This window comes from Diabrotica virgifera, chromosome 4, assembly GCF_917563875.1.
Source record: "Diabrotica virgifera virgifera chromosome 4, PGI_DIABVI_V3a".
NCBI lineage: Eukaryota > Metazoa > Arthropoda > Insecta > Coleoptera > Chrysomelidae > Diabrotica > Diabrotica virgifera.
The window spans coordinates 99922152-99935768 of record NC_065446.1 but is presented as its reverse complement, the minus strand read 5'-3'; the positions used below and the strand labels follow the sequence as shown (position 1 = coordinate 99935768).

At 32.8% G+C, this 13617-nt stretch overlaps 1 protein-coding gene across 2 annotated transcripts in view; it reads right to left on the bottom strand.

Moving 5' to 3' along the window:
- The window catches only part of LOC126883869 (aldo-keto reductase family 1 member C15-like), a 63047-nt gene that overhangs the window by 17309 nt on the left and 32121 nt on the right, over positions 1-13617 (bottom strand). For both annotated transcript variants that reach the window (XM_050649547.1, XM_050649546.1), the window contains exons 2-3: positions 9102-9446; positions 339-586 (exon numbers count right to left, since the gene is read on the bottom strand). In XM_050649547.1, the coding sequence (XP_050505504.1) occupies positions 339-586; positions 9102-9446 (593 nt within the window). The remainder of the gene's footprint in view (positions 1-338; positions 587-9101; positions 9447-13617) is intronic.

Genomic DNA, 13617 nt, shown 5'->3' with positions numbered 1-13617 from the left:
TACATAGGGATCTCCAAGTCCAAATCGTTAAAGAAAAAAATATTTCTCTGTGCTCCGAGTACCACAATAGACTGAAGGATCACCCAAACATATTGGTCACCAATCTCCTGACACGCTGACACCCATAGAGAACAGAAGACTAAAAAAGAACAGACACTATTGGCCTTAACACTAGAAACTAAAGTGAAAGACAAAGTTAATTAAATTATTATTGTAGGTACTCTTTTACGTACTCGCCACTGTGTGAACACTGACTGGGTCACCTCTAAACAGCGCATTCACATGTATTATTTATTGTTTTGTGTAAAATAGATCGATTGTGAAAAAAAGTTACTTACTCCAGTCCAATAGCTTTTACGAACTCATAGAATCCTGGAGCACCCAAGGACGAATAAGCAACAACGACAATGTCGTGTTTCTTGCAATATCGGCGCATTTCTTTCTGCTGGTAATAGGGATGAAGCTCAATTTGATGGTTTGCTGGCCTAATCCTAGCGTTTGACATGATTTTTTCCATCTGGGTTAAGTTGAAGTTGGAAACTCCTATGGTTCTTGTTCTTCCCGAATCAACTTGTTCTTCCATTTTCTAAAACAACACTTTTTAGATATCTAGTGAAGAAATTTAGGTGAAAGTTGCGAGGAGAACGATACCTACACTTTTCAGCAACTGATACTCGAAGGAAAGATACAGGGTACGAGGGATCTGGCACGTAAAAGTCCCATGATCTGAGTCAGATCGAAAACGTCTTGCAATCCATTTGGACGACATTTTAAAAAGTTTTAATAAACGTTTTTATACCAAGATACAAATTGAAGTTGTTACTTCTGTACCTTTTAGTTTCTTTTTAAATATATTAGCTGACATGAAACTTGGATGTAGATATAGAACATATTTTAATGTTGCGGTTTTGGCCGCCACATGAATCGCACCAAAAACGAATTTTTTTTATCTCGGGGCCTAGATGTAGATCTATAAACTTTTTTAAACAAGATCAAACCTCCTGCGATCCTCGTCCGGCGACACCTTCTGGCCAAATAAAACAGTGAACTTTGTTGGTGGTGACTGTACTTATGTATCTCGAGGTTGTAGAACCAAATCTGTCGCTTGTAGAAAATAATCTTGGTTGGAAGTTTTGGCATTGGTAACGTTTTCTCAAGATCAAATGTTATAGTTTACACACGTTGATTAGATTTTGCTTCATTAAAATCTTCTTTCATTTACTTTCTAGCTTGTTCGGCTGCTTCCAAGTATTCATAATGTCGTTGGTTAAAATTTTCTACATCACTAACGATATTTGAAGCCGCTGATTTTGCAGAAAAAGTATAACATTTATTACATGTATCCTTTTTTAAAGTTTTACGTGTAATGTTAAACTCGATATGAGAAGCTTACAGGACTATTGTTTTCTGATTTATAGAGGTTATACATTTTTTCAAGTGTCATGTCAGTAGGTAAATATTCTCTCTCTGTTTGAGTTCGTCGGTAATGAGATTTATACCTTGGAATTTTGTTAATATGTGCCATAACCTCTTCCTTTTTCATTTCAGACAACCTTTTATGATGTTGATGCTTACCGCGGTTATCTTTTAAGTCTAATACTCTTGATTCTTTAAGTGAATATTGTGAAAAGCAATTGTTTTAAGTACCTAGGATCGGTATTACAGAGTAATGGAGAAATAGATGGAGATGCATGCAGTAGAATTAGGGCTGGATGGATGGAGTGGAAAGAAGCGAGTGGTGTGTTGTGCGACAGAAAAATTCCAATGAAGCTGAAGGGATAATTCTATAAAACAGCCATAAGACCGGCTATGATGTACGGAACTGAATGTTGGGCAGTGAAAAGGAAAGAGGAACAACGAATGCATGTGGCGGAAATGAGAATGCTTAGATGGATGAGTGGAGTGACAAATAAGGATAAAATTAGAAATGAGTATATTAGGGGAAGTCTAGGTGTGGCACCAATTGATGCCAAAATGAGAGAGCATAGGTTAAGATGGTTTGGTCATGTTCAACGTCGAGACGTTAATCACCCAATACGAAAAATAGCTGAAATGCAGATTCCTGGAAGGAGTAGGAGAGGAAGACCAAAGAAGACTTGGGGGGAGACGATAAGGCACGACATGTTGGTAAAGGGGATTAACATTGATATGACCCAAGATAGAATTGTGTGGAGAAATGCAATTAGGGAAGCCGACCCCGCATAGAGATAAAGCAAAGAGAATGACGACTCTTGATTTTTTAAGTGCCGTATTTATGCGTTTAGTGGATATTCCTAGGGTTTTTACGAACATATCGCGGCACACCGTAAACCTATTCATCGTGCATGTTCTTGAATGCAATCTTAGATGACTACTTTGAATATGGTTTCTTCGTCTTTTAACTGCATTTTCTTGAACCAAGGCGATAATAAGTGATGTTTGAAGATCATAACTACCAACATTCCAATATTTCTCAAAAATTTTGTTTAGAATCTGCGTGTAACCCTCTTTTAGAAAATATATGGTTTATTAATGTTTTTTAAAGTTCTCCGAATTGCTTCTGTTTATCCAATGTACTTCCGTTTTCTTCCTTTTCTTGGTCTTCCTTTCCAATGCTCGTCTTGGTTTACTTGTTGATGATAATTTTCGTTGTTAGAATCGTGTCCCGTATTTTAGCAGCGCTGTCTGATGAATCATCGGTACTTTCTGGATATGAGGCTTCATAATTTTGAAAATCAGGATCTGCAATATTGTCGTCAAAGTCACTCTCCTCAGATAAATCGGTGTTCAGGCATTCCATAGTTGTATTAGGAGCAGTGACGGATTTAGGGTACTTGCGGCCCTAGGCCAAATCACCCCGAGCGGCCCGGCCCCCGAGAACTTCACAATTATGTAATTAAAGCATAAAGCACATTTCATATTAATACATAACATACAAAGCATAACATAAATGAATAGAAATGCCACTAATGTTCTATTTAAATACGGTACATAAATACATAGGTTGAAATGTTATATTCATTAATTAAATAATCTTGGTTTACGGCTAAAACCCCAAAACAGCTCAAACAACAATTTCTATATTTATAGAAATTTCTAAAAAGAAAATGTATAAAACGATTTCTATATTTATAGAAGCTCTTGAGATTTATAGAAGCTGTTTTTCGAAGGATGCTGAAGATCTCTTGGACAGAGCATGTGACCAACAACGAGGTCGAGGTGCTGAGAAGAATGGGGACTGAGAGAGAACTCCTAAATATTGTAAAAAACAGAAAAACGAGTTATCTAGGACATATTTACAAAGGAGAAAGATATAACTTTTTACGACTCATAATGGAAGGGAAAGTGGAAGGAAGAAGACGTCCAGGAAGAAAAAAATGCTCCTGGCTGAAGAACGTAAGAGACTGGACAGGCATGGACACACACTTGATACTAAGAACCGCTCAAGATAGAGAGCAATTTACTGTAGTTATAGCCAACCTAAAAAAGATTAAGAATACAACAAATAAACTTCTAGATCGTTCAATTTTCACATTATTCTCTTATACTGACATGTTCTTAATTTGGATTAAGTTGGATTAGTGATTAACATTAACACTCACTCCACTCCATACTCATAATAAATCTCATATCTAAATTCAAACACTCACTTTCCTAGCTTTTTGGTTTCAAAAGGTTTAATCAAATCGTTAAAGTCTAAGGCTTGAAAAAGCTCAGCATTTGAAACAAAACTAGCCGAACTAGATAATCTAGAATCTTCGTCAGAAGTCGAGTTCCGCAAGTAGTTTTTGATTCTTTTCAACAGCTGAATGATATTTCTCCAGATGCATTAGATGTCATCATGCATAGTAGAATGCGCAAAGACGTGTCCGTATTCGGAAATAATGTTGTTAACTGTTTTTCATGAATGAGTTTCAGATACTCCAGAAGTTTATTCCTCGGAGGCTTGGTAATCTTGTTATCATGAGGTTCTCTTTCTTCATCAAATACACATTCAACAAAGCCTTTGAACTGTACACACTCTTCTCCAAAGTCACCATCTATGTCGATTCGATACTTTTTAGCCAAAAACTTTTCCCCTGATTTCTTCATTGGAAATTGACGATAAGTTGTTTTAAAATCCAAATTCTTCATTAAGACTGAAATAAACTTCGGAACCTTCATTTAATTCTGAATAAAGCCTGTCAATTACAACATTGAATGTATTAATCTTTAAGTCTTCTTTGCAATTAAAGTGGGGTTCAGTGGGTTCATCTCCTTTGTCTTCGCCAGAGAGAACTTTTCTTTTCGGGCGTCTTTTTATTTCAAGAATATAGGTTTCATTTTTAGACAACTCTTTTCTTCTTTTTTCATAGGAATTAAAGTTGTCTCTCAGACTCAATGCGTACTCCTTTAGAGATTTGTATGTTGAAAGTCACATTCAAGTCTGTAGCAGTTTTTCTAATGTTTTGCTACTCTTGTAAAAACGTTGTAAAATATCGTACCACGTGTTTAGTAGAATACCTTTCTCTAATTTGAAAAATTGTTTACTGATTTCAATTCAATCAGTAAAAAATTTTTTACCAAAAAAGTTTTTTTTTACAAAACGCTGCAGCCCCTTTTTTCTTGCGGCCCTAGGCCGAGGCCTAGTCGGCCTAGTGGTAAATCCGGCACTGATTAGGAGTCTCAGCTGTACTACTGTTCTCACTTGCACCATTTTGCTTACCATTTGGATAACTATCTTTGCTGTTGATTATCTAAGCTATGAGCTATAAGCTATGATTATCCTGAAACAAAGTTATAATAGGTAAATGGCGTATTTATACGGTAACCAGTATTTTTCCAAACTGACTATAAAAAAAATGGTATCTACATATATTTTGATTTATTACAAAACACCAAAGTAATTATGTCTGACTACTTAATTTGTGTTCATCGAATAAGATGATTAGGAATATTATCGTGCAAATCCTACTTCAAAAAACATCTTATCAAAATACGAAAACCTCTAGGTACTTCTGTGCACATCACTTCGGATTCCATAAATATCATATTTCTGAACAAAGAACCAATAAGAAGAGAATCCATATTATTCCTACTAGACATTTTAGAACATGGAACCAAACAACAATAAATAGTACCAAACCCCCAACATTTCACTTAACTTCATTATTGAAAAAGGAACCACGTAACATATTTGAGGTTATAAAATCCATATAAAAATGTAATAATTTGTAAACTTACCTGCTGTTTATTATGTGCATTGGATGGTCCTGGCAATACTTCATAGTACATTCTTTCACGGATTTTGCTCTAAATTTTAAAAAACGGCTTGGATTGACATGAAATTTGGCATACGCATAGCTTACATGTCAAAGAAAAAAGTGATATGACTTTCACCCCAAAAAGGGGTCCAAAAACTATATATCCAAAATAAGTCCGGAAATGGGTAAACTGACTAATTTTAAGTAACTTTTGTTCCATAGAGCTTTTTCGCCAAGACAATACTTTTCGAGTAATTTGCGAGTGAATATGTTCATTTTTCAACAAAATAACCACATTTTTATACGGTTTTTCGCAAATAACTCAAAAAGTAAGTATTTTCTCGAAAAAAACGTTCTTAGCAAAAATATAGCCTGTAAAAAAGTAAAAAAATGGTGTACGCGTTAGGTCTCTGGAACTCGTAGAACCAGAGTTATAGCCAATGAAAAATAGATTCAGATTCACCAAATTTCAAATAGAATATTTCGACGTGAAATATCCAAAAAATTAAGCACTTTTTGGGGAAAACTCATTATAACTTTTTTAAAATATTTAAAAAAGCTTTATTTCTGTTTTTATAAAAAGTTTCTGGCATTAAATTTAAGCAAGTTACGCTCAAAATAAGGTTGGTCCCTTTTGTTTTTGTAATAAAAAGTCGGGAAGACCATCACCCCCTAATTAGCAACTTAAATGAAATTAATCGTTACCGCTTCACAAATTATTTTACTTATGTTGTGTTTATATGATCTGTAAGTTTCATCGATTCAAAGTGCTTATTTTTGAAAAAATTTGGTTTTAAAGTAAAATTCTTAAAAATGTTAATTTTGAAAAATATGTTGTTTTTCAAAATAACTTAAAAATTGTTAGAGATACCAAAAATCTCGAAAAACAAAAAAGTCAGCATTGCTTTTCTGAATATCACGTATTTTTTTGTTTTTCTGTTAGACAAAACTTGATTAAGATTTGGTGTTTTGCATACAATCGTGATCAGTGACTCGTTCAACCCCTTTTAACTACAGCCCTTTCAAAAATAAGGACTTTGAACCGATGAAACTTACAGATCATATAAACAATACATACACGAGTCAAGAAACTTGTGAAGTCGTAACGATTAAGTTCATTTGAGATACTAATTAGGGGGTGATTTTCCCGATTTTTTTACCAAAAAAAAAAGGACTAACTTTATTTTGAGCGTAAATTCTTTACTTTTGATGCTAGAAATTTTTTTTGTAAAACAAAAATGAAGCTTTTTTTAAACACTTTAAATAAGTTCTAATTAGTTTTCCCCTAAATGTGCTTCATTTATAGTTATTTCGCGTTAAAGTACTCCATTTGGAATTTGACGAATATGATCCTATTTTTCATTAGATATAACTCTGCTTCCACTAGATATAGAGACGTGACATATACACCATTTTTTTTTAATGTTTACAGGCTATATTTTTGTTAAGAATATTTTATCGACTCGACAAAATACTTACTATTTGAGTTATTTGCGAAAAATCGTCTAAAAGCGTACCTAGTTATTTTGTTGAAAAAAAGAACATATTCAGTTAGTCCAGAAAGCCACTGCGCATCCGCTAGGAAAAATATTTTAATTCGGATTTGTTGCACAATCTTACTCAATAAGGACTCCTTTTAACAAATTTGCATGTTGCCAGGGCCAAAAGGTGGTGAAAAATTTTTTAAACGTTTTTTTTTTTTTGTTTTTTTCCTAAAATTATTTTTTTTGCATGGAACAAAGTTTTTTAGATTTTTTGGATCATTCCAAACAGAAAAGGTCTTTAGTGACTTTTCTCTAAAAATGATAGTTTCTGACATATAAGCGATTAAAAATTGAAAAATTGCGAAATCGGCCATTTTTAACCCTCAAAAACTATGTGAAAAAGTTAAAATTTGAATGTTGCCAAAGTAAGTAGATATTCTTTAAACATCGATTCATGAAATCCCGAAGAGTTTTTTGCAATACAATATTCAAAACTCCTTTGTTTTTTAATTGATAATCAAGCGTGCGCGACACTATTTTCTACCGACAGTATGGTGCAAATAAAAGGAATAAATTCGTTATTTCGTAAACCGGCGACTTTAAGGAAAAATCCCGAAACAGGTCGATTTGTATTTTTAAGTTACGATATTATGGCATATATGATATACTAGTGACGTCATCCATCTGGCCGTGATGACGTAATCGATGATTTTTTTAAATGAGAATAGGGGTCGTGTGCTAGCTCATTTGAAAGGTTCTTCAATTCTCTATTTAGTAATATAAACATTTATATAATTATTTATACAGGGTGTCCTTCTAATTCTTTTTTGTCAAATAATTTAATTGAATAAAAATTTTTTGGACACCCTGTATAAATAATTATGTAAATGTTTACATTACTGAATAGAGAATTGAAGAACCTTTCAAATGAGCTACCACACGAACCCTATTCTGATTTAAAAAAATAATCGATTACGTCATCACGCCCAGACGGATGACGTCACTAGTATACCATACATGCCACAATATCATAACTTAAAAATAAAAATCGACCTGTTTCGGGTTTTTTTCTTAAAGTAGCCGGTTTACGAAATAACGAATTTATTCCTTTCATTTGCACCATACTGTATACACATGCAACGGTGGAAAATAGTGTCGCGCACGCGTGATTAGAAATTAAAAACAAAGGAGTTTTGAATATTATATTGCAAAAAACTCTTCGGGATTTCATCAATCGATATTTAAATAATATCTACCTACCTTGGCAACATTCAAATTTTCAGTTTTTCACATAGTTTTTGAGCGTTAAAAATGGCCAATTTCGCAATTTTTCAATTTTTAATCGCTTATATGTCAAAAACTAGGTATCATTTTTAGCGAAAAATCACTAAAGACCTTTTCTGTTTGGAATGATCCAAAAAACCTAAAAAAACTTTGTTCCATGCAAAAAAAATAATTTTAGGAAAAAAACAAAAAAAAACGTTTAAAAAATTTTTGACCACCTTTGGTCCTGGCAACATGCAAATTTGTTAAAAGGAGTCCTTTTTGAGTAAGATTGTGCAACAAATCCGAATTAGAATATTTTTCCTAGCGGATGCGCAGTGGCTTTCTGGACTAAGTGGCAAATAACTCGAAAAGTATTGACTTAGTGAAAAAACTCTATAGAACAAAAGTTACTTAAAATTAGTCAGTTTATTTATTTCCGAACTTACTTTGGACGAATATTTTTTCACCCCCAAGAGGGGGTGAACACCACCCCCGAGGCAGAAGCACATATCGGCACAATATCACTTTTTTTCTTTGACTTGTTAGCTATGTGTATGCCAAATTTCATGTCAATCCAAGCGGTTCTTTAAAACTTAGAGGTTTTGCAATATTTTACCGTTAAAGAACGTACTATCAGAGGCTTTTAAAAGATTTAATACATATTTGTTTTCTACGAGACATTCTTATAAACTTTCAGATTATTTCGAAATCACTAAAACGTGGTCTAAAAACTGTGGATCTTTGTTCTAAAATTACTATTTCGCGAAACTGTACAAGAACATAGACCTTTCGTCAATAGATGGCGCTAGGGGTATTATTTAAGATTTATATTCTGGACCTGGGTGCAGGGGTATTGTGTAAATCTATTTAAGGACAGAAACTAATATGTATTTCAAAATTTCGCGGTTGGTCCCCTGTTCTATATCTACTTACATCCACTTAAACCATAGACAGACAAATGTCAATCCAATAAACACGTTAGGAAAATTAACGAAATTTTTGTTATTGTTTATGTCTTTGCGTTTATCTTTTATACGTCTTTTCGTTGGGTGTTTTATTGGAAGTTCCCCCCTAAGGCAAATGTTTAGATCTGCTACTGAATAATATAGACTAATAAACTATCACTTACCTTCCACACTCCAACTAGATCGGTCGGCCTGGGATTAAAACCTCCTTCTTTCGTTAGATCCACAGCGATTGGAAAATGAATCAGAAAGAGATCAACATAATCTAGATTCAGCTTTTGTAAAGATTCCTTTAAAGAAGATTCTACTTTATTGGGAAACTCATTAATTATATGCAGTTTCGTCGTGACAAATAACTCTTCCCTTTTCAACTTCCCTGAAGTTAACCATTCCTTGAGGACTTTCCCAACCACATGTTCGTTCATATAAAATTGTGCCGTGTCGATATGACGGTAGCCTACTTTCAACGCTTCGTTTAGAGCGTTTATTAACACTGTTTCGTTCATCATCTGCAATCACATACACATTATATCATTAAGAATTCTATTAATTACATACAATTGTAGCATTATATTTGATATGCAGAACTCTAATCAAACTCACTTACAAATCATAAAAGTGGACTATGACAAAAAGTGATGAAGAACGGTTATAGTCGAGGAAATGAAGCTGGAAAAATGGCAAAACCTCGCAATTTTTTCGTCCAGTATCGATTTGTACAAAAATTTGGGATTAGGCTCATTTCACCCTCTAGTTCATTTTCTATATTGAGCCGTTGTACGCTTTTGGTTTTTTAAGAGTGAGAACAACCCTTAATAGGGATGTTCACAAAAAATTAAAAAGTCATTTCAAACATGTAAAACGATTAAGAAACACCCTAGGAATAATTGTCCAAAATTTCAACAAAATTGAAAAAGCCTTTCTATAAAAAATCTTTATTAGAAATCTAGCATTATTTTAAATTTCAAGAACGCTTCTCTATTGGCCTGACGTCACTAGTTGCATACCCCAAGCGCTCGCCATTCTCATAGTGTTACTGATTATCTGTTTGACGTTTCAGATCATTTTATTTTGTTCTCTTCTTGTTTTATCAGGGTTAAAGTGGAGTTTTATAGTGAATTTGTTTAGTTTAAAGTGGATAGACTGTTTGTAAGGACATATTTTGGGTTTTACAAAAATAAACAAATAAAATGGAAGAAGGTTTTCAGAAAGCCGATTCGTATAAACTACCGACTGTAGTGTAGATGTAACAATGGTGTATGATTTATTGGCATCTTGTAAAAAAATAAATCTACCACAGCTTTACTGAGTGTATATACCATATAATTTTCCATGTCTTCTTTAAGCTAAAAAAATAAATGCTTAATACTCCACAAAAAAAAATAGAGAAAGTTGTATGCATGCATTGTACGCATGCATATTGTATACATACATTGGCTGGTTATTACTTTACCTTGGTTAGGTGTATTAAAAATATTTTCATTCTTCTTCATGTGCCTTGTCCGTTGTGGACGTTGGCTATCATCATGGCAATTTTAATTTCATTTGAGGCGTTTCTGAATAACTCGATCGATTTTTGTCCAAATCATTGGCGTAAGTTTTTAAGTCATGAGTGTCTTTTCTTCCGGGTCCGCGTTTGCTCTCTATTTTACCTTGCGTTATCAGTTGGAGTATACGATATTTATCATGCCTCATGATATGACCGAAATATTTAAGATTTCGTTTCTTAATTGTAAAAAGAGATTTCTTTTTGTTTTCCCATTCGACGCAATACCTGTACGTTGGTGTGGGTCGCCCAGGATATTTTGAGGATACGTGGGTACACCCACATCTCGAATGCCTCTAGCTTTTTCATTAATGTTTCCATTATTGTCCAGGCCTCTGCGCCATATAGCAAGACCGGAAATAATAACATTTTAGCAGCCGCATTTTTAGTGGGAGAGATATTATGTCGCAATGGGTGAAAATATTTCTCATGCATGTTGTTAAATGTTGCTATGTCCTTTTCAACTCTAGATCTTATTTCGGTTGTTTCGTATTTCGAGTTGACAACTGTTCCAAGGTAAAAAATATTTTTGAACTTGGGTATTATACATTTTCATTTCAACCAATCTTTTCACTAAATTATTAATGATTTTAATATAATATAAAGTCATACCTACATCCACATGTAGTTATTTCAAGGTTTACTTTTACTGTATGTATTATTAGAATCCCGTTTTTAGAAATATCCCAGTTTAAGGAATACAAATTTGAGGTCCCGAAACTTTTTCATTTACTCTTTAAGGGGGTAAGTGAAAAATCTTGGTCCAATGCTATTTAAATTCATTCATTTTTTTCGAATCCTGAGAAAACTAATAAGTATTTTTGAAAAATGTAAATGCAGAAAGAACAATTACATTATTACCAAGGGCCGAAAGTCTCTGGAAAACTTCTATAATGTTTATTTTATTAAGTTAGTTCTTTAAGTTAGTTATTTTAAGTTCTAGCTGCAACAAACCATTTCTTTTTCTGTTTTAAATTGGCTGGAACGGTAATAAAAATCTTGTCAGAACTGTTTTTTGATGTATTTACACACCCAGGACCAAAACACCACTTATTTGGCTTTATTTTTAATAATTAAATACGTAATAAATTGCGCACATTCAAATACACTGAGTAAATAAGTATACAAAACTAGTCGTCGATCAAAGACGTTACGACTGCTGACGTCACAGACCGTAGCCTCGCTGCAGGGTACCGTTTTTCTAGCCTCCAAGAAAATCAACATTATGAACTCATTTATCTTAAAAAATATACATTTTTAAACAGTTTTATGATTGTTACGTTTTTATATACCTTGTAATCTATTGAATTTAACTATATTTAAAAATTAGTGAACATCCCTATTGTAAAAAAATATAAAATAACATTTTAAACTTTAATATTGTCAACATTTGCTTCTTATTAGTTACATAATGATTGTTTTGTACTTTAAGATATAATATCACAATATTTCAACCCTTAAAACCACCCTTGTTGGAGCTATATATGAAAAGTTTACTTATCCTAAAAGAATAATTTCGGCTTGCATCAATTTACATAAAAATTTGGGGTTAGGATCATCTTACCCTGTACTTCATTTTCTATATCATGCTCAAGGGCGTTGATTATTTTTAGGGGTGTAAACTACCCTGATTGTCAAAAATTATATAAAAACATTGTAAACTTTAATATAGGTAAAATTTGGTTTTGACTGGTTAAATAATGATTGTTTTATGCTTTAGGATATAATATCATAATATTTCAACCCTTAAAAACCACCCGTAATAACATTGCAATTTTTATAAGTAGACAATTTAATAGATATCGAATTTTTCGAAAAAAAAATTAGTTTTATAAATATAGCTCCTTCATTTTTGGCGATAAAAAGTTTTTTCAATAATAGTTTTGTAGGATTTTTGAAGAGTAATAAGACTGTGTAAATTAAATTTAGTAAGATTCCTTAATCTTTAATTGAGGTGGGTTTAAAGGGCTCGAATAAGGGGGTGCTTGTTCGTAAATAGATGTTTTAAACAGCTATATCTCGCTAACTATTCACTGTAATGAAAATCTACTCATAAGAAAATTTTATCTATTAAAAAAGCTACAATTTAGTAATCTATCATTTTTTTCGTATCTCCAGTATTTTCCGAGATATTTTGAAGAAAATGATAAAAAATGCAAAATTGCAAAAAATCAATTTTTCTTTAAGCTCCAATTTTTCTAAAATTAGGCCTTTTAAATAGGTCACACTTCTTGAGTGTATTCATAATATACATATAAAAGGAATTACAGAAAGGCGAAGACCAATTTTTAGTTACGAGGGTAGTTAGGGGGTTGTTTTGACTGTTTTTTTCGTAGAGAAAAATAGGTACCGACTTTTTTTTTATCATAAGTTGCTCAATATTTATGCTAGAAACTTTTTATTATTTTTTTTGAAAGATCTTATTGTATGCTTGAAAAAATATCATGTAAGTTTTCCTGTAAAATGCAAAGTTTTCCCGTTATTTGGCTTTCATTATTTCAAATTATGCGTTTTACGAAAAAAGCTAACCTTTAACATGCCGTATCTCGGTTTGTATTGGTCGTAAAAATATTGTAGAAAAACAGTTATGTTTGTGTTACTAAAAGATACAATTTTGATATCTATAGTTTTTTTGATTAAATGCTTATTTTTCGAGTTATTCTCAAAAAAACCTTTAAAAAAGTCGATTGTTCCGTTGAAAAACTGTTACTTTCAACCACGAATATCTCGAAAAATATTAGTTTTACGAAAAAAAATGTAAAAAACATTTTTTTCTTAAAATTACTTTTTACATCGATTTACATGGTTAAAATGTAATAAAAATTCCCACCCCCGAGATGGGGTGGCAACTGCCCCAAGGTTTTAGCGTACAGCAGCATGATATAGAAAATGATCCTTGGACTATTCCCTACCTTCTGTGAAAATTTCAAGTAAATCCATGCTGGACGAAAAAATTGCGAGCCAAAATGCTTTATTTCCTCGACTATTAGGCTCTTTTGAACGTAAAATCATCAGACATAATATTTATAAAGACGTATAGGCCTGGATGCCGCGTACCAAAAAAAGGTAATTAATATCAAGCTGAAAATTTGTTAATAGCTTAACGTTGTCTAGTCGGACAAACTGTGATGTAT